Below are 24,005 nucleotides of genomic sequence, written 5' to 3' on the forward strand. Positions count from 1 at the left end.
TGAAAGTTGAACAAGAAAAGAGCATTATACAGTTATCAGGAGTGTAATCTTGAAGTTCAAGTACACCCAAGAAGTGGAAGTTTATTATTGATGCAAGTAATAGAAAAAAAATTCTTAACCTTCAAATAACATGCATGAAGCTTCGCTAAAGAAGTTTTCTCCTGGGACGAGAATGTTCCTATTAATGTGAGAGTCCAGGCCTGCAGAAAAGGCTATCCAAAATACTTTGTCCAAAATATCCAAAACATTATTATTGACATATTTATGTCAGTAACATGATAGAAATGAGTGTCTACCGTTTCTGATAGAAATGATCTCAGGCTTGCATATCATTGTTAATCAGATTCTACATATTCTTCAAATGATTTCATCAATTTCAAAGTCATTAACACAATCTAATTGACAACAATGAGAAGAGGTGATATTATTTCATTTCACTACGTTACTCCCATTTAAATTCCTAAAAACAGAAGTAACCAAAAAACCAAACAAGAAAAAGAAATGGGAGAAGAGAGAGAAAAGGTTATCAACGAGGTACAGGGGAGCTGGGAAGGCATTAGTCATTGTCACAAGACAAGTTCTCTATAAATCACAGGTTACCAAGAATTCTGTGTTCCACCCAAAACAGTGACATGATGACAACAAAGACTGAGAGCGTACAAGCAGCAAAAGAATAAGCAACTCTGTCGGTCCTGTTGATAAGTGATGTATAGCCATAACTCAGGCCACCAAAGACTTTATGGCCATAAACTTACCACTATTCATTATCAGGCAGCTCCTCATCTAGACCACTCTGAGCAATTCTATAGTACAGGATAGCCATGGTTGCCATGCAAGCCCTGCACGTAAGAAAGTAGAGAAGTTTCATGTCTACCAAAAACTAAACTAATGATAATGATAATAATAAACATAACAACCTTTACATTTTCATCTGACAACTAGCTTTGACCTGAATCTATAGGTAAGCTTAGGGTGTTAGCTATGTGTAAGAAGCAGAATTCAACAGAATAAATTTGATCAAGAAAGGGAGCAATAAAATGGGGAAACCAAGAATCAGAGTTAGCATTACATGATTGCTATAATGAGGAGGAGTTTTCTTGGATCCATTCTTGAAGACTTATGATGGCGCTGACGACCTTCAGGGACTTCATCAGTATTTGAAGCATCTTTTCGTGGTGGTGCAGTTACTGGTAGAGTTGGTAAGGAACTCGACCAAAATGGGAGCAATGATCTCAGAAACTTATGACGAAATGAACCTGTTGATAAAAGACATTAGTTTGACAACTACTACACCAGTTGGGTCGGCTACATGAATCTTATATATCTAATCCGCTCTATTCAGGTTCGTCTCATTTTTATACTCAGTAATATATCTTTCAAGACAGGTGATGCTTTCTTTAAAGCTGACAATTCGCTACATTGCATGCTTACCCTTACACTAACATACAACTCTATCTAAATTAAAAGACTCCTGACAAGTACCAGACTTGATGTAATCGCACCACGACAACTAAACTTAAACCCCAACTAGTTGATATCATTTATATTGATAATGTTCTTTGCTAAGATCTTATGGACTGACAGATTATAGGTCTTCTAAAACAACTTTACTCCGAGCGATTTTAGGTTCAACTGATCCCTTTTAACACATTCAATCACATTGTGGCACAGACGGACGAGTGCATTTGGAGGTACAACTCATTTCTCTTTCAAAGAATTAGTTCGACAATTCTCAAAATCACAACACAACTTGCATGAATATAATTAAAGGTTTCAAATGGAAGGAAATCTTATTGTATTCCCTCCTTTGACAGGAAAAGCACCAAGAAATACAGAGAACAAAAAGGTAGTTAATCATACTTCCCACTTTTCAGAAAAGTCCCAAGAGTTTCAAATTGAGACCATTAAATACAATTTCAGAATACCAAGTGCTATCCACAAGAAAAATGCAAGCAACAAGGGCATAGGAAAAAGTATTAGTTGCAAATTGCAATGGATTTTTTTCTTTCATTTGACTCATGGGAGCTCACGTAGGAAAAATATACACATTATGAAAAGGAAGAGAGCTCACCTCTCTTCGTATACTTTTTCCGGTTTCCATCTTCATCATCAGCAAAGTACGAAATTTCAGAGTTTTGCCTTTCTACTTGCACTGTGGTCTTTCGTGTGGTGGCTCCAGGCTGCGAGGAGTGTCATTGTGAACAAGATGCAAGAAAAACCCAAAACCCAAAATCAAAATCTGAAGTATGTAATACGCCACTTGCAACATGAAAAAAAATTGCTTACACCAGAAGGACTTGTGCTTTTCATGAAATTGGACTCGTGATTAGACATAGATGAAGGTGCTGAAGTGGGGCCATCTATCTCCACAATGTCCATGCTTGCGGGTTTGGAAGAACCTGCCGCAATTGCAGCTAATCCTTCGGAATTTCCAGCAGCTGAAACATGCTTCAATGGATCAGAAGCAAAAGCCGGTGGAGGACCTCGAGGCTCTGTTCCTGGCAGAGTCACTGGATGGTTTCCAAACAAATTCTTCTCCAGGCCAGTCTGCAAAGCAGCAAAAGGTCAGTATGGCCTTGACTGCCACTGGATTCACAACTGGTTTGTTTGCTACAAGATAGATTCACTCTCCTTCTTTCCCAACCCCCTCCAGAGAAGTTGAAAGCAAAAACCTCACTAATTTAGAAGAAAATCTTCTTTTTTTAAGATAAAGAATTCAGAAGAAAATCCTATTAGGAACTATGACACCTAACTTGGAAATGAAATAGTTAAAGATTATCCCATAGCAAAGATACCACACGATATAATGAAATTTTCATCTAACAAGTTACAATCAGCTAATGGACAATAAATTCAAGGGTGATCCTTACTACAAACACAATCTGGTTTGCAGAAGATAGAAGGTTCACATGAAAGCAAATGAATATGATGGTACAGAGATATAACAGAATATAATTTGAATTTCCCTACATGAAGAAGTTAGTACTACATATGGTGAAATGTGGAGAGTGTATTCCAGGAAAACCAAGATAAGCTAGAAAGTTCATTTTTCCAATGTTCGGTTGAGGTAAATTGTTAAAGATGTTTTAATCTAACACTGACGTGAGAAAATGACTTATGATATTTATGGGCTAATCAAATACAAGGTCTAAATCCATGCCACTTACATCAAACATTGTTGTTGAAACCCTTTAGTACTCACCACTTACCATCCGCCTACCATATAACCTACCTCTATGCCAACCAAATATTGAAAAATGACCTAAAGTAGTTCTCCGAAGTAAAATATTTTGCATGGTAAACATTTCAAGTCACACAAATGACAAAACACACTGTGTGCGCTCAAGAAAAAATTGATCAAAAAAGGAGATATACTATTTTCGGAAAAGGGCTATATATGTCCCTGTACTATCAAATATTAGTTATATATATCCCTCGTTATACTATTCGCCACTTTTTGCCCCTACCGTTACCCATCTAAACATATTTACCCCTCCATCTAACAGACCCCTGGACCCAGCCTTCCTGTTACACGTGGCTTCATCTTAAGCCCCCACCCGTTTTTATTTATGATTCTGTAAAGCCCCATCTTAATATTTGTTACCCAAATTAATACCTCTTAATAACCCACCCCAAGCCCCCATTTTTAAGGTTATTAAACACTTGCCGCCGCCATTGCCTCCATGACCACCATCATCTCCACAATGAAATTTCTCTCTTTCCCCTTCGCTTCTATTTTCCTCCCTCCAGCAACCTTCTTGCTCTCCCACAATGAAACTTAAGACCTCTCATCACCTTCAACATGGACTATCACCGGAAAATTTGATCGGAAAATTGTAATTTCGCCGGAAATTTTTATTTTTATGTACTCTAATTCCAACTTCTTAGAAAACACAAAATATCAACAACTACTAAACAAATCATAATCGCACTCATTTCATTCCGAAATAAACCCATACCGAAGTGATCAAATCAAAATCTTAAGATTCTTCAAATTCTCCAAGATGAATCTGTGTCTCCATTAATATAATTATTTTTTGTGTTCAACCAGGAGCTATTATAGAAAGGGAAAGAAAATAGAGGTTGGCGTATAAGAACAAGTTGTATAGAACTTTGAACATTTGTAGGATTTAAATAACTTTGTTTTGTTTCTGAAAAATCAAGTAGGCAAGTAGCTAAATAAAGCACCGAGGAGGAAGAGATGATCCATTGAGAAGCTACCATATTTAGTGAGCAAAGCAAGCATATTCTGTGCATTATATATTTTCCCCTGTTGAGCATTGAGTATAAAGAACGGAGTGGAGGAATACAATCAAGGCCTTTAAAATTTAAGACTGGAGCTAATTTGAACCCCAAGTACTGGAGCTAATCTGGACTTCTGGAGATTCAATTACTGGGGTCCTTGGGGTGGGTTATTAAGAGGTATTAATTTGGGTAATAAATATTAAGATGGGGCTTTACAAAATAAAAAATAAAAAAAGGATTGGGGGCTTAAGATAAAGCCACGTGTAACAGTAAGACTGGGGTCGTTAGATGGAGGGGTAAATATGTTTAAATGGGTAACGGTAGGGATATAAAATGTCGAATAGTATAACGAGGGATATATATAACTAATATTTAATAGTACAGGGACATACATAGCCCTTTTCCGTACTATTTTAAAAGAAAAACAAAAAGAGGGCTGAATATAAAGTTAATAACGAGAGGGTATGGATGGAAAAAATTAAACAGACAAGCACAGTTTATACTTCAACTTAAATGTGACTTCTTCATAAGACAGTTTTCCTTAACCACTTAAATAATATATGAAGTGCATTTCATCAGCAGGACAGTGCCTGTCTAATCAAAAGCCACCATGCATTTATCACTCTATTATTTGTCAACCCTTATTAAGAGGTTAACATGCTTCAGAAGATAAAACCTATTTGATGCCTGATACTACTCTGTGTCAAATGTTATCAAGACAACTAAATATAGTCGTTATATGCAACTGCTAAACAAACCTCCAAGACCATAAACACAGTAACAAGGAAACATCCCCCGAATTTCAATTGGTGAAGGAGATATAAAATCATGATTTGATTGCTTAACAGCCATCATCTCGGTAAAAAATCACCTTAGCTGTCACAACCTTGCAAACGTGCACTACAACGAGGAGACAATTAGAAGTTGAGAAAGATCCTGAAGGAACCAACTAGATCGAAAGGAGGTGTTTAAGCAGCATTATGAAGGTCTGGGTCAAATCCATTATCAGGTTGTTTGATGCATTTATATAGTCCACAATAAGGCATAAGCTACTTCCATGTGAATTGTGATTTTCTTCAGCTCAAAGAAGCACAAACACAAAATGATAAACATTCATTACTAGAATCATTTACAAAGTTTGGCATAGTTAAAGAGGAGATTGAAGTATGCATGGGCCAAGATCCTATTCTTCATTTACATGATAATCCAATTAACATCTTATAATATTCTCAAATCAAGCAACAAAGAGAAGCACTTCCATAGTCATGATAAAGCAAAATATCCAATAAATAAATGACTCAAAGTGGAAAAAGGCACTTGCTTGCAACTGACAACACACTACCTGCATAATAGCGTCTTTCAACTTTGTATGAAGGCGTGATCCTGAATCTTTAACACTTTTAGGAGGCCATATCTGCATTAACAAAGTACCTCCTGGACATGAATCGTGATTGAGAAACTAATATAGCTAAATTAAGCTTAACATAATACACCAGAGCACGTGACTAAGAAAAAAAGATAATGCATCAGAGCAAATCAAAAGTTCAAAACACCACTAAGCATTGATGCCAATATATCCAAAGTGGACATTTCTAATGATCTCAAAATGGTTGTTTTTTAACAAATTTATTTCTACTTATCAATAAAATAATAATCTTTTTTTTATAACCAAGAAATCCCCGAGGACCAAAGGCACAAGGTTCAAAACTTGGTAGATAATGGGCCTGCCTCTCTACCCTTCTCCACTTAAATATCAGGCTTTTTTCTACGGCAGAATTCAAACCCATGACGTGCGTCTATCCCACACATCACAAGTTGCGCTTTTACCACTAGACCAAAGCCCTACGGGCCCTAGATCCAGCCATTTCTTCTAGAGAACTTTCTTGACAATCAATTTCTTATGCACAAGATCAACATAAAATAAATTGAACGATAATTGTGGATAGCAGACAGTACCGAAGTTGAACATGAAGGACACACATAGCCAGCTGGAGCAGTGTGGGGGGGAAACGATTTTATATGTGAAACCAAGCAATTTGTATGTATTACATCTGCAAAAGCAACCACATGAGTAACTTATACTGTAAGAAAAGTTATCAACTTATTAAGGGAAGATATTTTATATATCGCAATGGATTAGCAAGATTACATACGCAAGCAACCCAACCGAGTAGTCCCAGCATCAGTTTCCTCTTCAAGCACCGAGTGACAACTGCAGCATTTTGGAGGCCAATCATACTCTCCATCTATGACCCACTCTGAATAGGTGCGGATCTGAAATTGGGATTTCTTAAAGGAAATACAAAATGATGGAAGACAGAAGAAAGCAAGCGGACCTCCAACAGCCCAACAAGAATGTTATAGAAAATAAAAATTGAATTGAAACAATGCAGGAAGGTAGATAGCATAACCCAGATTCCGAGGAAGAAGTAAGAGCATAAAAGTCATCAGGTCTCAGAAACATTAGTGCACAATACCTGACTACTACAAAAAAGTGAACAACTATATCTTGATCTCATGAACTTTGCTAGTGGATCAAGTGAAAAGATCAACATCGCCAATTACATCATAAAGTCAGAATGACTACTCAATCAGCAAATTAGTACTGGCTTTGATCAAAATCGTTAAAACTTAATGAGACGATGATTGCATTAGATCCTTCTGACCCCTTCAAGCTAATTTCCCAAACAGCTTATTTCATGATATAGCTGGTCATTGAAGATTAACCAAACATATATGCTATCAAATAAAAAGGATCTCGCATTTAATGATTCCAGAGTTTCAGTCAACTTCCTTTTAGGATCGAAAATTGAAAGATATGGTTGTCTTATGTATACAGATATCAGTGTAATCATCTGAACAAAGGTTCCATCACTCATCCTACTATCAGATCACCAATAAATACAATTCGCATGTGTACAAATGGAATATACAGATGTAAGCTTGGCACAAGTAACTGTAAGCAATTGGCTTCCAATACTAAAGCAACTTAATATGGTCAAAGGCAATAGTAAAAATAGGAAAATACAATACCACGCATATACGATGCTCGGGAAAGCATATGCATTCTCCACAAACAGGGACTTTGTGCACAAAACAGTACAGCTTAGTTGCCTGCAAGCCAACACATTGACAAATCAATTAATCATACAACACGACTCAAAGTCCTCAATGGCCATGAAGCATGCAATTATCAGTAAATTACACGTTTTTACCGCCCTCGTTGATAAATCTAACCAATCCAGATACAAATTAACAAAAATACAAGCTGAAATTCAGTAAAATGAACAATGTACAATGGAAATAACAATTATAAGCATCCGATCCGAATCAATTTTTTTAGAACACACTTTTGTCTGAATTTCATCGAGTGCTAATATTTTCCGCACAATTACAAATTGTTTGATCATCTTAACGAGTAACTCGTCTATCGCAAGAGAGAGAGAGAGATGGAAAACTAATACCTTTCGACATTTGCAAACCACCATCGCATTGGCTAAAGTAGCAGTGATATAGATGAGTTGAAGATCGCGGATTTGATAAAGAATGAATTATTAGGGTTTAGAATTCGGAGAAATCGAATTCACAAATCAAAAGACAAAATTCAGAGACTCGGACTCAAGCGTGTTTAGCGGAAATAACTTCAGATTTATGTTTAGTTTAGAAAGGTTCACAGATCCGTTTGATGTTTGGGAGTTGTGATTGGTTTGATGACGCTGGAGCTGGCTACTGGATCTGTGCAGTGGGGGCTCGGTGTTGGGCTTTCTTATGGTACCCAAGACTATTTGACGGGCTTTTTTCAACACAAAGTTTGGGCTGATTTACACTAATAGCCAACCTTTGCGGCTTTGTATTTAGAAGTTGGCCACTTTCAAACTAAAGATTTTTGCTCTAAAGTTTAAAATTTAAAACTAATATTCATACTCATTAGTCTAATTCATATATTGTTTCTATTGTATACACTAAATCTATATCCACTTTTTATAAAATATATTTTTATATTAATCCAGCACATTTAATTGTTCAATTAATAATATGTCATAATTTTAATATAGTGCAACTACTTTGATGATTGTTTCTACTCCCCTATTGATTAGGAAAATTTTCGAAAACCACTATTGTTTAGTGGCTATTAACTTCCAATAGCTACCGTATACGTAATTACTTCCTATAACTATAATTTACTTGTTACGCGATTGTATTCGCGCTACTATATTTCTCCTAAAAATAGGGAGTCCAGTTGTGCGACTGTATTCGTTGTATTTGCGCTACTTTATTCATGAATACAGTAGCGAAATTCGCCTAAAATAGGAAAATCCAACTGTTTAATAGCGGAAAGAGAATCAATTAGCGTGAATCACTCCTCATTTAACTTAACAAAAATCAATTATACATAAAATTCGTTGCTACATGACTGTATTTGTTGTATTCGCACTAATGTATTCATGAATACAGTAATAAGGGAGTCCAGTTGCGCGACTATATTCGTTGTATTCGTGCAACTGTATTCATGAATACAATAGTGGAATTCGCCTAAAAAAATATGCAAGTCTGCTTGTTTAATAGTGGAAAGAGGATCAATTAGCGTGTATCACTCCTAATTTAACTCAACAAAATCAATTCTACATAAATTTCATTGCTACTGTGTTGTATTCCATGCATTCACACGATTGTATTTATAAATACATTGAGGTAATCAAGAAATAAGGTATATATCGTTCTATTCAATTCGATTGTATACATTGTATTCAATTTACATATATCTATTATTCACTGTTATACATTGTATTCAATTCACCGTATTCAATTCAACTATATTCAAACACCAATATGTCACAAAACGCAGTGATATTCGGTTGTGTTTAAAAAATACAAACCTTCGGAATACATAAATATAGGTGAAAAACTAACGTATTTATATAAAAATATAACGCATTTGAGTGTATTTGTACATAACAATATATTTGTATCATTGTATGTGACTAAAATAGCAAGGAAGATAGGAAAGTTCGTCGAAAATGGCTTTTTCCGCCAAAGCAAAATACTGTACATATACATTGTATTAAAACTAAAAAACGAAGACGAACAAAAATCCGACCTTCAAATCTTCTGAGGCGTAGATGTGGCCAGATCTGTTCGCCTAAGAGGACGAGTCACTAGTGGATGATGACACTGACGATTATGATGCCAATGATCAAAATTTAGTGCTTTAGTAGGTATACCTCGTGTAACCCTTTTCGGAGTTGTTGAACCAGCCATTGAAGACGGATTTTGAAGTCTCTTCCTCAAAACATAACAATGGTGAATATTTTTTAAAAAAAAAAAGTGAAGAGAAAAAGAAGAATGGCAGAGTAATTTGGCGTGAACCAGCCAAAAGCTTTTATCAATTACCATGAACTTTTGGAACAAAAACGTTGAGGATCAATTATGAAAAAATTGTTCCTAATATCTTGTTGTGTGAGAGAGAGATCGTAAAAAGAGAAAGAAAAAAATTCTTGTTGTGATTTGAGAGAACGTGTGTTAACTGCAAGAAAGAGAGAAAAAAACATAAATAGTGTATTTTACGCCTGTGTATGTGAGCACCTAATTTTTGCCCTAATATGAAATTACTCCTAAAAAATAATCCAAAAATAATTTTAATTATTTTATGAACTTCAGAAGTTTTTCTTTATTTGTTTTATATTTATTCGCATTGTTTATGCATGTTAGGAATATCGTAAATCATAAAAATCATAAAAATATTCAAATCTTAATTTCATAGCATTTTAGTTTTTGAATTGCATTTTTAGGATTTAATTACATTGTTAAATGTATTATTTAAATATATAAAAATCAAAAAATACATTTTCAGGCTAGTTAATTAATTAGGTCATTAGTTAATCAGTAAGTGAAATATATAAATAGTTTAGCCACACAAATTGGTCTAGTCAAGCTCATCCCTTTAGAAGCCCAATTTCCATGACCCACCTGGCCCAACTGGATCCCCCCTCTCTTTAAAACACCCATTTTCCCAAACCCTAAAAAAGGAGGAGAAGAGAAGAGACTTCGAAATTCGTAAGAAAAAAAATTGAAACAAAAGCTTCAACATGGATTAAGAGGATTTTCGGTTTAGCTGGGTTGAGGATTGCTCCGTTTCGGCTGCTGCTTCTTTCACGCTTGCTTCTGAATTCCATCAGCTCTATCGTGACCTTTATTTGGCTATTGACATTTGTTAGATTGGTTCCTGTGCGTTAGGTATGTACTGAAATTCCACTTTTTTTTTAAAATTCCAGATCTGTTCTAATATAAAAACGTGTTTGTCCTCGGATGTATCTGCTATTTGTTTGGATTTATTGACTTCAATTTTAGTTTAGACTTAAAAAATGACAGCTAGTCTACTGTGAAGTCATGGCTCTTCTCTGAAGTATTTTTTTTTAATTATTATAATTGTTTGGATTTATTGACTCTTGACTTAGTTTTAGCATAAGAAATAAACTGCTCGTGAAATCAATAGAACTTATTTACAGATTGGGTCTGACTTTTGAATATAAACAGTTTGTTCAATTTGAGTTTCAATATCTTTTAGCATCACATTTTCGAAAGAGAAGGTGTAATTGATTGAGATTAAAATCAATACATCATTGGTAGATGTGGAGAAGTAGAGTGAAAGAACACTAGTCGAGATCGGGTAGTTAGTGTAAAGTGATGTAAAACTGTCATATTGTTTTAGTTGATTATTGAATAAGCTATGTAAATTCAATTCTAATTTAGTCATGTATTCCTTTGTTTCAAGTTCATTGTGGCTGTATTTGAAAGTTAATGCATGATGCATGTTCAATGCTTTAAACGAATATGAGCAGATTAATCGAATTGAATGTACTTAATTCTTCTAAAACAATTTGTTCATAATTTATTATTTTCCTAAGGTTTGAGATGATTGTGAAAAGTAGCAAAGATTATGGAAAAGAGAAATGCTGCATGTATGATTTAGCTATTATGAACAGTTGTAGAATTAAGTACATTCAATTCGATTAATCTGCTCATATTCGTTTAAAGCATTGAACATGCATCATGCATTAACTTTCAAATACAACCACAATGAACTTGAAACAAAGGAATACAGGACTAAATTAGAATTGAATTTACATAGCTTATTCAATAATCAACTAAAACAATATGACCGTTTTACATCACTTTACACTAACTACTCGATCTCGACTAGTGTTCTTTCACTCTACTTCTCCACATCTACCAATGATGTATTGATTTTAATCTCAATCAATTACACCTTCTCTTTCGAAAATGTGATGCTAAAAGATATTGAAGCTCAAATTGAACAAACTGTTTATATTCAAAAGTCAGACCCAATCTGTAAATAAGTTCTATTGATTTCACGAGCAGTTTATTTCTTATGCTAAAACTAAGTCAAGAGTCAATAAATCCAAACAATTATAATAATTAAAAAAAAATACTTCAGAGAAGAGCCATGACTTCACAGTAGACTAGCTGTCATTTTTTAAGTCTAAACTAAAATTGAAGTCAATAAATCCAAACAAATAGCAGATACATCCGAGGACAAACACGTTTTTATATTAGAACAGATCTGAAATTTTAAAAAAAAAGTGGAATTTCAGTACATACCTAACGCACAGGAACCAATCTAACAAATGTCAATAGCCAAATAAAGGTCACGATAGAGCTGATGGAATTCAGAAGCAAGCGTGAAAGAAGCAGCAGCCGAAACGGAGCAATCCTCAACCCAGCTAAATCGAAAATCCTCTTAATCCATGTTGAAGCTTTTGTTTCAATTTTTTTCTTACGAATTTCGAAGTCTCTTCTCTTCTCCTCCTTTTTTAGGGTTTGGGAAAATGGGTGTTTTAAAGAGAGGGGGGATCCAGTTGGGCCAGGTGGGTCATGGAAATTGGGCTTCTAAAGGGATGAGCTTGACTAGACCAATTTGTGTGGCTAAACTATTTATATATTTCACTTACTGATTAACTAATGACCTAATTAATTAACTAGCCTAAAAATATATTTTTTGGTTTTTATATATTTAAATAATATATTTAATAATGTAATTAAATCCTAAAAATGCAATTCAAAAACTAAAATGCTATGAAATTAAGATTTGAATATTTTTATGATTTTTATGATTTACGATATTCCTAACATGCATAAACAATGCGAATAAATGCAAAACAAATAAAGAAAAACTTCTGAAGTTCATAAAATAATTAAAATTATTTTTGAATTATTTTTTAGGAGTAATTTCATATTAGGGCAAAAATTAGGTGCTCACAGTGTATACAATAAATACCTATTTTGCTATAAAATATAAAAGGTAGTTATAGATAATAATAATAATAATAATATTTAAAATAATTTTGATTTATAATAAATAGGGTGTAATAATTTGCTAATTAATTATGATAAGCAAGAAGAAAACATGTTTTGGGAGCTAATAATTAAAATAAAAATAAAAATCGTGTTTAAACAAAATGACAAGACAATCCATTTGTCTTCTACTCGTTTCAAACATTCACTCAAATCAATCTTATCAAGTCTATCACAATCTTTTGATAAAAAAATGGGCATGTTTGGGGGGGGGGGGGAGGGACGGTAAAGAAAATATTTTAAAAGCGTAAATTATTATTTATAGTCCAACGAAATTCATCTTAAATTACAAAAACACCGGTGATGATCCTCAATGAAACAATTCATTAGTTAAGATATGATTATTAGAATTACATTGCCTGAAATTGAATGCTAATGGCTTCATTTTTGTTTTCAACCCAGTAAATTCATAGTCATTATTGTCAAGTACGTTTTTCATATTTTTCATTGAATACGCGATATTAATTTAAACAAGAATTAACCTAAATAGTCATACACATGATTGTTTAAACTAAAAATAGTCAGTGGATGAGTAATATATGTATGATTCATATATAATACGTGTATATTCGTATAATTAGTGTATAATCTATGTATGCCGGCTAGAAAAAGAAACAGTAAATTCGGCCGATTATTTATGTAAAGATCCCTAATTTAAAAGCAAATAGAAACAATGTTTCAATCCGATTATTCCATAACTATTTCCATATCCTGAATTAAGAAAAAAACATACTTGCCATAAAGTTTGAAGATATACGCTGAGAAGGCATCAATTACATCTCTTTTTATTGTTATCATTTTTTTTTTTCCTTTTTACATATAATTCTGGCAATTAGTTTCAGGCTTTAGTCGAGAGAGAATGGCTCCAAAATTCCATACACTAAAACACTTCAGTAGCTTATGAAATGACTGACTTATTATTAATATAATATGACATTTGTCAAACCTCATTTTTCCCGGGACAGGAAATTTTTCCAATTAAAGTGATCTTAATCGAAATGAGATTATTTTAGTTTAGAGTCGCCACTTGGAATAATTGATGGTGTCCCAAGTCATCGGTTTATTTTAAATCCCAAATCGAGGAAATTTGGCTCTGTTTTAAGGTTCGTGAAAACCAGAAGACTGGGTAAGGAATTTTGTTAACCCGAGAGAAGGTGTGAGGCACTTCTGAATTCCGTGATTTTAGCACGGCCGCTCAATTATTAATAATTGGCCTAATTATCTGATTTATTACATGTTTTTAGAAGCCTTTATGTGTTAATGCTTCTATACCGTTTTTAATTATTTTAAACAATTATGAAATTTATTTAAATAAGTCGCGATGTCGCGCACTCGCTTGTTTTTATACATATTGCGAATCGCGTCACGTGAAACGCACCCGCGATCTACAACATGTTGATTTTTATTATTTGAAGTTGGGATCAAGTCGCGTGAAACACGCACTTGAGTTTAGAATTATGTATCATGACTATGCCACGGAAAACCGTACCCATAGTCACGATGATTTATTATTAATTGCGCCTAAAGCAAGCTACGGGATTCGAATATTATTTATTATCCTAAGATTTAAGATTAGTGAAGCTATGAATTATGAAATCAATTGTGGAAAATGATCAGCTTCTGCTCTTAATTATTCTGGCCCAGATAACTTAAAATTGATCACAGCACAATTGGTTTTTTAAAGCCAATTAATGAGTATACCCAGTTACTAGTTCATCAAACTACTCCACTATCCATTAGTCAATTGCAGTCGTACATATTTTATTAAGCAAAATCCAACCACCGGACCCAATCATCTTTTTTTTTAAGTCCAAACCTCATTTTTTAATTTCAACTAGCAGACATGGATTTTATCCCCAAACTTTAAATATTCACTACGTACCCAAAAATTATATTTTCATCAATCTCCGTGTTAATCGAACAAGAAAGTAACAAAATTTAATAAAGCTAATGAGACCTAACAATTGATACAGAAAAAAAAATATTTCAATCTTCATGAAGCTAAATAAGATCAAATTATATATTCAAGCATAATATCTTAACAAAATAATGATGGGAGAAATGGACCTTCACAAGACTATTTTGAAGCTCGGATAATGGACAAGGATGCAAATAGAGCCTCGACCAAAATCGACAAACGGAGCTCGAACTCGACGACTCAACTTTGGAGTTGTTGTTTTATGTACAAAAGGGGATTATTTTGCTGGATTTTCGGCTCATTTTTTGTCGTGCTTTTTAGCTTGGTTTCCAGTTGGTTTCGAGGTTAGAGTTTGGTGATGGATTGCTGGATTTTTCAAAAGAAAACCGAAGAAAGAATGACACGAATAGAAATTTCCTTAGCGTAAAATAAACAAAAACATTTATCTCAATTCCCTTCTCCCTATTTTTTTCTCCTTCTCCCTCTCTCTATTTTTTTTTTCCTTTCTCTCCTATTTATAGAAAAATTTTCGGAAATTTTCAGATTGTTTTTTTTTTTTATATTTTTTATATTTTTTAATTAAAAAGAATTTCAACTTTCCATTTTTCTTCTTTAAAAAAAAAATTAACTCTCCGCTTTCCTTTACTTTTATTTTTTAATTTTTCATTTTTTTACTTTTATTATAGTTAAATTCCCACATGTTTTACTTTTTTTTTATTTCCCACTTATTTTACCTTTTTTTTTAAATTTTCATTTACATTTACTTCTTTTTTTAAAAAAAAAATTCAGCTACCTTTACTTTTATTTTTTAATTCCAACTTTCTTTTACTTTTCATTTTTTAAATTTCCACATTCTTTTACTTTTTTTTTTTTTTAATTTTTCACTTTCTTTTACTCTTTTATTAAACAATTTTTACCTAATTTTACTTTTATTTTTTTAATTATATATATTTCTACTTTTCCTATTTTTTTATTTCCATCCGAATTTTTGTAATATATATATATATATATATATATATATATATATATATTTTTTTTTTTTCGATTTTGAAATTTATTTTATTTTAAAATAATGATAAAAATAATACTAATTGACCTTTTAAATTATTATTAATTTTTATCCTATATATAAAAAAAGTGTAACAAAGCTAAAAAATATATATTAAATTTTTGAAAATATTTACATAGTAGAATGTGATAAAAATTCAAATACAGTAAAAAATTAGGTGATCACAACATTTCGTCGACATCTTTTATTTGAGTTTATTTTCAAAATTGCAGGTTAGAATTGCATTTCCAAAGCCTTCAAGTTCAAGCAGCTTGTTTGAGTAATTTTCAATGACCAACTAATAACACAATTAAGTAGGCGTTTGGACATAAAAATTGTGGTTTTTTAAGGAAAAAAGATTGTATTTGGAGTTAAATTAAAAAATATTATTTAAAATCTTAAATTGTGTTTTGGACATGTATTTTCCTTGAAAAGAATATTCTATTTTTGTAAGTGGAGAAAAAATAAATCCGAAAATTTTGAAAAGTAGTCAAAACCACTTTTTGATTTTTTTAAAATTCATTTTCGAAAAATCTAAAAAAACATAAATTTCCATGGACAAACACAAACAACAACAACAACAACAATAAAAAATCCAATAGAGTCGCAGAGTGGGGTCTGAGGAGGGCGAGATAGAGAGGCTGTTTCCAAAAGACCCTCGACTCGAGAGGATGAAAAAGAATAATAGAAAGAAGCAACAATCAACACAAATGCCAAAAAAATGATACCAACAACGTAAGAACCAGAAAAATAGATGGAAGAAAGCAATAGCAACAAACAGTAACAACGACAAGATACTAGGAAACCGAAACGGAAAATAGTAAGAAACCAACCATAATATCGGCAATCTAAGAACAAGATACTAACAAACTAGCCCTAATAAACCCGGTATAGATTAGAAAAATACTTGACTAACTAGTGCCCTTTATTCTAATTCTTGACCTCTACACCTTTCTATCACGTGTTATGCCTTCGATAATCTAAAGTCGCGCCATATACTGCATGATCAACTCTCTCTAATACATTTTTGGCCACCCTATGTCTCTTCTCATATGTGCCAAAGTCAACCGTTTACGCCTCTTCATGGACAAACGCTATTTAACAAGAAATCTCAAAAAAAAAAAAAATTGTGGACAAACGGGACCTAAATCTTTTGGTTTGAGTACTTCACTACCTCTGATCCTCTCCGAAGTACCAGTAGTCCAGTAAAATGGAAAAGATGTTAGGCCCTACCCCGCTTTTTAATCTCTACAAAATTCTTTTGCCAAAATTTAGAACCCCAAAACAATCAGTACTCCTCACTCCCAATTTGGCCCCAATTTGAATTCAAAATCTGGAAGCATTCATGTGACTTTTTCATTTTTTCAAAAACTCTCTCTCTTCTCTCCCTCCACTCTCTGTGAAACCCTAGACACACACTCCATACGCTCTCGCAACCTCTACCTCTCTCTTAAATCAGCAAACGACAGCGATCTCATGACGGCGGTGCCGCAGTCTGCCGGAAGAGAGCTCGCAAGCCCACCCAAGGACGGCATATCCAACCTCCGATTCTCCAATCACAGTGATCACCTTCTTGTTTCGTCTTGGGATAAGGTTATTCACTCTCCCAATTTATGCATCCCTAAGCTTATTTGACATAAATATCGAGCAATTCATTCGGTTTCTATTTTTATCTACTTATTTTTTTGGTTATTAGATCCTAGTTTGTTATAGTGTGATTTTTTAAGTTTAGTTGCTTTGCGTTTTGTTAGACGGTTCGTTTGTACGATGCAAGTGCGAATGCGTTGAGAGGAGAGTTCATGCACGGAGGTCCAGTTCTCGATTGTTGCTTCCACGATGATTCTTCTGGATTCAGTGCTAGTGCTGATAATACCGTTAGAAGGTAATTTGATGTTGTGTTTTTTTTTTATTTAACCTAGTGTGTGGATTCGGTGCATAGCTGAATTATCCTGGTTAGACAAATTGGAATATTATTCTATTGCTTTTTTTTTTAATTCAATGTTCTATGCTAATTTTTAGGTTCTCTGGTTGGTGAAAATATTTAGGAGATGAAAAACTGTGATAACATTCGAAATTAGATGATGAATATGACGTTTTCAGTTTCAAGTAGCTTTCTGATGATAATTATCATCATTTTATGCAGAGGTCGTAAATGGATATCGTAGTTTGAGAATTAGTTATTGTACACATATATTAATGTTATTTCTTATTTGCTAGTATTTTGACATTGACCAGTTGAAAATGTTTTCCCCTTCTCTAGGCTTGTGTTCAACTATGGAAGAGAGGATATCTTGGGAAGGCATGACGCACCAGTTCGCTGCATTGAATACTCATATGCAACCGGTCAGCTTAGATACTCATGGCACTTTTAGAATTTGTGATTGGATGTCTAAGTTACTTCTTGTTGCTTATGTTTCTCCAAGTCGGTTCTTATACTTCAGAACCTGTTGAATATTATGTTCTACGTTGTAAAGCTACGAAAATAGAACTGCAAAACATTATTTACTTTCTTTGTGAATTTCTTAAGCATTTCATTTGCTCGGACTCTTTTTTGTGCCATGTTGTATTTCAGCTGAAATGTCAAACCTTTTATACGTGATGATCCATTTGTGGCTTTGTAAAAGTTCCTGTAAAATATCATCAACGCTCATACTAATGCAGTCTCTCTTAGTTTTCTTGAGCCGAGGGTCTTTCGGAAACAGCCTATCTACCCTCCGGGGTAGGGGTAAGGTCTGCGTACACTCTACCCTCCCCAGACCCCACTTGCGGGAACTCACTGGGTTGTTGTTGTTGTTGTTGCTCATACTAATGCATATTTTACGTCTCTCACTGTTGTGGTCAAATGTCAATCTTATTATTCTCATGCATTACTAATATGGTCCAAACCATGAATCTTAGTCCATGATGACTATGTGAATCCTATAAAATGTTGATTGGAACTCTCGAAGTGTTCTATTATTTCAACTCACAGTCAGTACACTTTCAAATCCAATAGAATTATGTGACTTTCTTCTGTGGTGCAGGACAAGTGATAACTGGCAGCTGGGACAAAACCTTGAAATGCTGGGATCCCAGAGGTGCAAGTGGACAGGAACGTACTCTTGTTGGAACGTATACACAACCAGAGCGTGTTTACTCTCTTTCCCTTGTTGGGAACCGTTTAGTAGTAGCAACTGCTGGAAGACATGTGAATGTCTATGACTTGCGGAACATGTCTCAACCTGAACAACGGAGGGAATCTTCCTTGAAATATCAAACTAGATGTGTGCGATGTTATCCCAACGGAACAGGTTTATTTCTTAATCTCTATTTTCTGCTCCCTTGTGGAACTCTAGTGGTTCAATATTGGACTTTGGCCAGCTTCTGCATATTTTGACTCAATTATCAATTAACACAACTCAAAATTTCTCAAAATTTTCAAGTAATGCCTTGATGTCAAGGACCTTTTTTGAATTAAAATAAGTGAAAGGAAAAATAGAAACCCATTGAATCCGTTTCATAAGCTGTATTTCGTAGAATAACAGAAAGGTACACTGAACATCTTCAATTCAAGGTGACTAATTAAGGTCTTCTGTCTGTTGTGTAAGATTTTCAAAGTCAAATTAATTAACAGGCACTGGATGTATCAATTATTGTGTTTTCTTGGATCTTAGTAGTCAATAAAAATACTATAGCTCTGTGAGGCTTCAACTGTAAATCACTCATTTATACTCGCAGTTTAGAAATATCTGGCGTTCTTTGTGAATGAGCTAATCTGATTCAGTCAACTAAAAACCTGGAGAATCCTAAATTTGAAATTTATCATGGAAAACATATTTACATCATTCTCTGTATGTAAAGCATAATGATGCATAAATATTCTCTTAAGTCTTCCACAATGAATAATATTGAATATTTGAAGCATTAGGTTCAGCTTAAGATTTGTGCTATCGTTGATTTTCTAATATGTGCATTGCCTAGCTGCTCTCACTGTAAGAGGAATTTGCAGGCTATGCTCTAAGTTCTGTTGAAGGTCGGGTTGCCATGGAATTTTTTGATCTCTCTGAGGCCGGTCAGTCCAAGAAGTATGTACTTCTTCTAACAATCTTTATCCGTATTGTTATTCTTTTCAAGAGATTGCTATTTTAGTTTTCTTGGTTTTTCTTGGCACTTACCAACATTCCTAAAACTGTGTAGTTGCATATTCTAGTGGCACTTTATACCTAAAAAATAGAATTAAAAAAAAGGTGTTAATATAGAAGAGAGAATTTTTACCACAGAGATCCATTCTACGATCAAGGAAAGTTGAATGGGAAATAACACCTTCACGTGTTGTTACTTTTGTTGTGTTGTTTCTTCTTCTAAGATATGAATTTTTATGTGGCCATCCATTACCTTAACAAAAAAATGAATTTTTATGTGCCCACTTGTATGTTCAAAGGTTGACGAGATTCGGACATCCAGTCCCCCTGAAATTGGAAATAAAAATGGTGAACCATGCCCCAGTCTTTACAAACAGAGATCCATTCTGCAGTAAAGGGAAATGAACAGGAAATAAAAACCTTCATGTGTTGTTGCTTTTGCTGCATTGCTTTCTTCTTCTAAGATATGAATTTTTATGTGGCCATTTGTATGCTCAAAAGGTTGAGTGACGAGACACAGAATAAAAATGGTGAACCATGCTACAGATTAGTTTTTACACTTATCTTTTTCCAGAACCTGTGGATATGAGGTGATTTTGCAGTGTGCTAGGTGGATAATTTATCACTGTTTGGTATTTACTCATATCTAATGATCTTCTGTGCAGATATGCATTTAAATGTCACCGGAAAACTGAAGCTGGAAGGGACATAGTCTACCCTGTAAATGCAATTGCGTTTCACCCTATGTGAGTTCCAACTTTGCCTCAACTTTATTTATTCCTGCGGAAATAATTGGAATCATTTCATATTCAGCAAAATGCATTTTAATAATATTTTGGGATATATTGACGATACCTTCATAGACAGTGGAGCATTATATGTGTGTATACTTTCTCCGATGGATCAAGCTTCTTAATGAAAGTAGAGATGAAATTGTTTTTATTGGCATGCTTGACACTGAACAATGGCTAATGCTTCTTATGATACATCTCATCTGAACCATCACTGCCTTCAATTATGAAATTTCTGAATGAACAGTCTACCTAAAATATCTGAACCTTTAAAATTAATCTGTGTACTGGATTAGTTAACTAAGTACTTTAGCAATGCTTGTTGTTACTACTAACTTCTCATGTTTTATCTGGTAATATCAAATTTACTTCCTGTTTTGTGAAAATAAATTTCCTTGAGTTTGCTTGTTGGTTCACCAACATTTTGATGAGTGATACATGTTTTTGATTCGCGCTGTTGACTTGATCATAATATTCTTGGGTAACAACCCTTTGCATGTAATCTGCAGCTATGGTACTTTCGCCACTGGGGGTTGTGATGGTTATGTTAATGTCTGGGATGGTAATAACAAAAAGAGGCTATATCAGGTAAATATTTGTTAACATGCTTTTGATCTGTATCACTCTGTATCTGACTAACTGATATGCTGATTGTCTTTACTGGTCCAACCGCAGTACCCTAAATATCCTTCAAGCATTGCAGCATTGTCATTTAGCAGAGATGGTAGACTCCTGGCTGTAGCATCAAGTTATACATTTGAAGAGGGAGAAAAGCCGTAAGGATGGACTCATCTTATCAGGCTCTTTTATTGTGGAAGTTTTAACTCTTTACTCCATATTTCACTTAGCCATTAAGACTTAACTGCGATTTACCCTTGCAGCCATGAGCCAGATGCCATAATTGTCCGCAGCGTAAATGAAGTTGAAGTGAAGCCAAAGCCAAAGGTTTTGCCGAATCCTGCCTCATGAAAACTATTTCAGAAGCTCCTCGATCCTCTCGAGTCGACTAGTTTATCTTACTTTGGAAAACAAAAAAACTCTTATGTACTTAATATTTCAATTTGACTTCCAGGACTCATTTCTCGTAGCTGGAAATTCTGGAGAACAGTGATAAATTTGTAATTATCCAGTTAGCAATTGTACCTTTTTCGATGACTCCGTAGTCTCATTTGCTGACCTGCTTGTGTTGATCCTAAATCTGGAAATGGAGCAATAGGCGTAATGGCCTTTGTTTCTACTGGTGGTTTAGTTTATTTTTAAACTGCTCTGGGTTCAAATAGTCCAGGAATGGGAACAGATTTTGACTATCAACCTATATTTGTTACACAAATTGCTGTGCGCTTAGTTTTTATTTTTGAGAAACATCTATATCAGTATTGAATGCCAGTTCAGAGAATACATATTTGCCACGCTATAAAATCAAAGGACTACAGTGGGAAAGAGCAGGTCAATGCTGCGTGTAACTTTAAGAGTCCATAAACCTAAATGTTGGAAGTGCCATCCAGTGGAAACCTTGAATTATCTGAGAAATATGTTGCCAAGAAACTTATTAAGTCGTTAAGTTTGTGCTCGTCCTTTACAAAAACCTATGCAAATTGTGTGTCACTGCTGCCCACCTTCATCCTATTTGTCACTTTTATTGCTATAGATCCACAATACTGTCGAGCCCCATAACTGGGATAGAACGACTTATTTGTGATCAAGAGCGGTATACATTCATTGTATGCTGTTCCACTATTTGTATATTCTAGTACAAACTGCATTCTGGACATTGCTTTTCATAAAGCGTTGTATACATTCATAGTAAGTGATCTAACTAGTGCAGCCCATCTGCATTCTGGACATTGCTTTTCATAAACCTGTGCACAGTATCTGAAAATTTCTATTATCTTCAAGCTCAAGCCAGGTTGCTTAGAGATTTTTCTTTAGATTTTCGATACATCCAAAGCTCGGACTAACAGCCCTTCATTCTTAAATTATATTGGAAAAGCTGTTTTTATATATATTCCTAGGCATGATCACTACTACCCTTTCAGTCACCAAAACCCAGACGAAGCTGCTTAAGCACCTGGTCCCGCAGCTCTCCTCGACCCTCGTAGCTCTAGACTGCGCAAGTATCTCGTCAATACTGATCACCAATATCATTGTGAGAAACATGAAGGAAGAGAATGCAAGATGTAAAAGAGCTAAAATATAGAAACTGTATACGGTCGAAATCGAGTTTGCCCTTCATATGACTAATCGAGACTGGAACATGATAGACCAAGGTTCGGCCTCGTGTAGAATCTAGCCATAATGCGAAGTTGGGTCTCCGAGCTCGTGATCCAGAGACCGATCAAGATCAAGATCGAGCAAGATCGAGACCGGTCACGATCGAGATCGGCCAAGATCGAGATCGAGCAAGTTATAGACCGATCAAGATCGAGATCGGCCAAAATTGAGGAGAGCTTATCGAGCCAAAAAAAATAGAAAACCGGAATATCCGCAATTGGGCAAGAATCTCGGCGGAAATCCCGGCGCATATCAAGGAGAGACCAATTAATTAATCTATCATGAGATTCCTTACTGTATCTAAAAATTATATTAAGAATAAGACTTCCCTACTATATAAAGGGGGGTGGGGTCTGATTATTTGTAAGGGGGATTCAGATTCATAAAATACAAAGCAATATACTGCCCTTTCTTCTGGTTTCGATATTTAGTCACTTTGTTCTTGTATCAGTTACTCTCCATTCAGCTGGAGGGTGATCAAACTTGAGGGTCTAGGCTAATTAATTCATTCAGTTGACATTCATTTCTTTTACAGTTAATTTCGATATTCATTTATATATTTTCTCAATTTGTACCAAGTTATGCTACTTATCCTTAGAACCGCGTATAAATTCAATTGTTATCCGTTTTTCGGGTAAACAGTTTAGCGCCCACCGTGAGGCTAAGGATAATAGTGGTTATTTGATACAAATCTCTGTAAAACACACTATTTTACACTTTCTCTTGGAAGTATCTTTGATTTCAGGCTAAAAATGACTAACTCTCAATTAATACCCCTACATATCGACAACGAATCTGGCCATCAAGGGGAGAATAACAACGGAACGCCCGGGGATGAAAGGCCACCCCGTTGAAACTCGGGCCGTGGATCCGATTGACGTTAATTCGCATGTGGCCATCGAAGCGAACCAATATTTCGGTCCCGAAAATAGCATCCATGGTGGAACCCGATCTACAGTTTGAAATACCCAAAATATTGGAGAAGACGGGATCAACCTGCGTATGATTTTTGAAATGCTGCAAGCTCAACGGGTAGCGATAGCTCAGTTGCAGAGCCAAACCCAGGCACCGAGCAGGGCTGAGCCCGGTCCACCCAAAGAAGTCACCCACAGAACGAGGTCAGCTGTGGTAAGGTCAAATGAACAAGAATCGGAGACTAACCCCGAAATTATAAAGATGCTCGAGGAACTGACAAAGCGGATAGAATCAGGGGAAAAGAGGATCGATCAAACGACAAG

General features: G+C 34.6%; 2 protein-coding genes across 3 annotated transcripts; one reads left to right on the plus strand and one right to left on the minus strand.

Annotated features, from left to right (window-relative positions):
- Positions 1 to 399: 399 nt before the first annotated feature.
- Positions 400 to 7,939, minus strand: LOC104088790 (uncharacterized). Of its 2 annotated transcripts, none has more exons than XM_009593527.4 (9): positions 7,710 to 7,939; positions 7,279 to 7,359; positions 6,399 to 6,519; positions 6,202 to 6,296; positions 5,588 to 5,659; positions 2,287 to 2,547; positions 2,072 to 2,180; positions 1,070 to 1,256; positions 400 to 839 (listed from the first exon to the last, which is right to left on the minus strand). In XM_009593527.4, exons 1-9 carry the CDS (start codon positions 7,731 to 7,733, stop codon positions 758 to 760), a joined length of 1,032 nt encoding a protein of 343 aa, XP_009591822.1. In that variant the 5' UTR covers positions 7,734 to 7,939; the 3' UTR covers positions 400 to 757. The 2 variants fall into 2 exon arrangements, with proteins under 2 accessions (XP_009591822.1, XP_070040417.1); XM_070184316.1 differs by lacking the exon at positions 400 to 839 and adding an exon at positions 913 to 955 and having other exon boundaries at positions 7,710 to 7,925.
- An 8,920-nt stretch (positions 7,940 to 16,859) lies between these two features.
- LOC104087562 (mitotic checkpoint protein BUB3.1) lies at positions 16,860 to 21,651 on the plus strand. The gene is made up of 9 exons (XM_009592071.4): positions 16,860 to 17,177; positions 17,336 to 17,466; positions 17,845 to 17,927; positions 18,608 to 18,874; positions 19,573 to 19,648; positions 20,371 to 20,451; positions 21,006 to 21,084; positions 21,172 to 21,272; positions 21,378 to 21,651. The coding sequence occupies exons 1-9, from the start codon at positions 17,061 to 17,063 to the stop codon at positions 21,463 to 21,465; spliced, it is 1,023 nt and encodes a 340-aa protein (XP_009590366.1). The 5' UTR covers positions 16,860 to 17,060; the 3' UTR covers positions 21,466 to 21,651.
- Positions 21,652 to 24,005: the final 2,354 nt, after the last annotated feature.

Source organism: Nicotiana tomentosiformis, chromosome 1, assembly GCF_000390325.3.
Source record: "Nicotiana tomentosiformis chromosome 1, ASM39032v3, whole genome shotgun sequence".
Taxonomy (NCBI): Eukaryota; Viridiplantae; Streptophyta; class Magnoliopsida; order Solanales; family Solanaceae; genus Nicotiana; species Nicotiana tomentosiformis.

Excerpts from the sequence above, each read along its gene's own strand:
- LOC104088790 (XM_009593527.4), bottom strand. The coding sequence starts at position 7,733 with ATGGTGGTTTGCAAATGTCGAAAG. Across the intron at positions 6,520-7,278 it reads CCGAGCATCGTATATGCGTG|ATCCGCACCTATTCAGAGTG; the intron begins GTATTGTATTTT and ends TCCCAATTTCAG. Across the intron at positions 840-1,069 it reads CTCCTCATTATAGCAATCAT|GGCTTGCATGGCAACCATGG; the intron begins GTAATGCTAACT and ends TCTTACGTGCAG.
- LOC104087562 (XM_009592071.4), top strand. The coding sequence starts at position 17,061 with ATGACGGCGGTGCCGCAGTCTGCCGGAAGAGAGCTCGCAAGCCCACCC. Across the intron at positions 17,467-17,844 it reads GCTGATAATACCGTTAGAAG|GCTTGTGTTCAACTATGGAA; the intron begins GTAATTTGATGT and ends CCCCTTCTCTAG. Across the intron at positions 21,273-21,377 it reads TTTGAAGAGGGAGAAAAGCC|CCATGAGCCAGATGCCATAA; the intron begins GTAAGGATGGAC and ends TTACCCTTGCAG.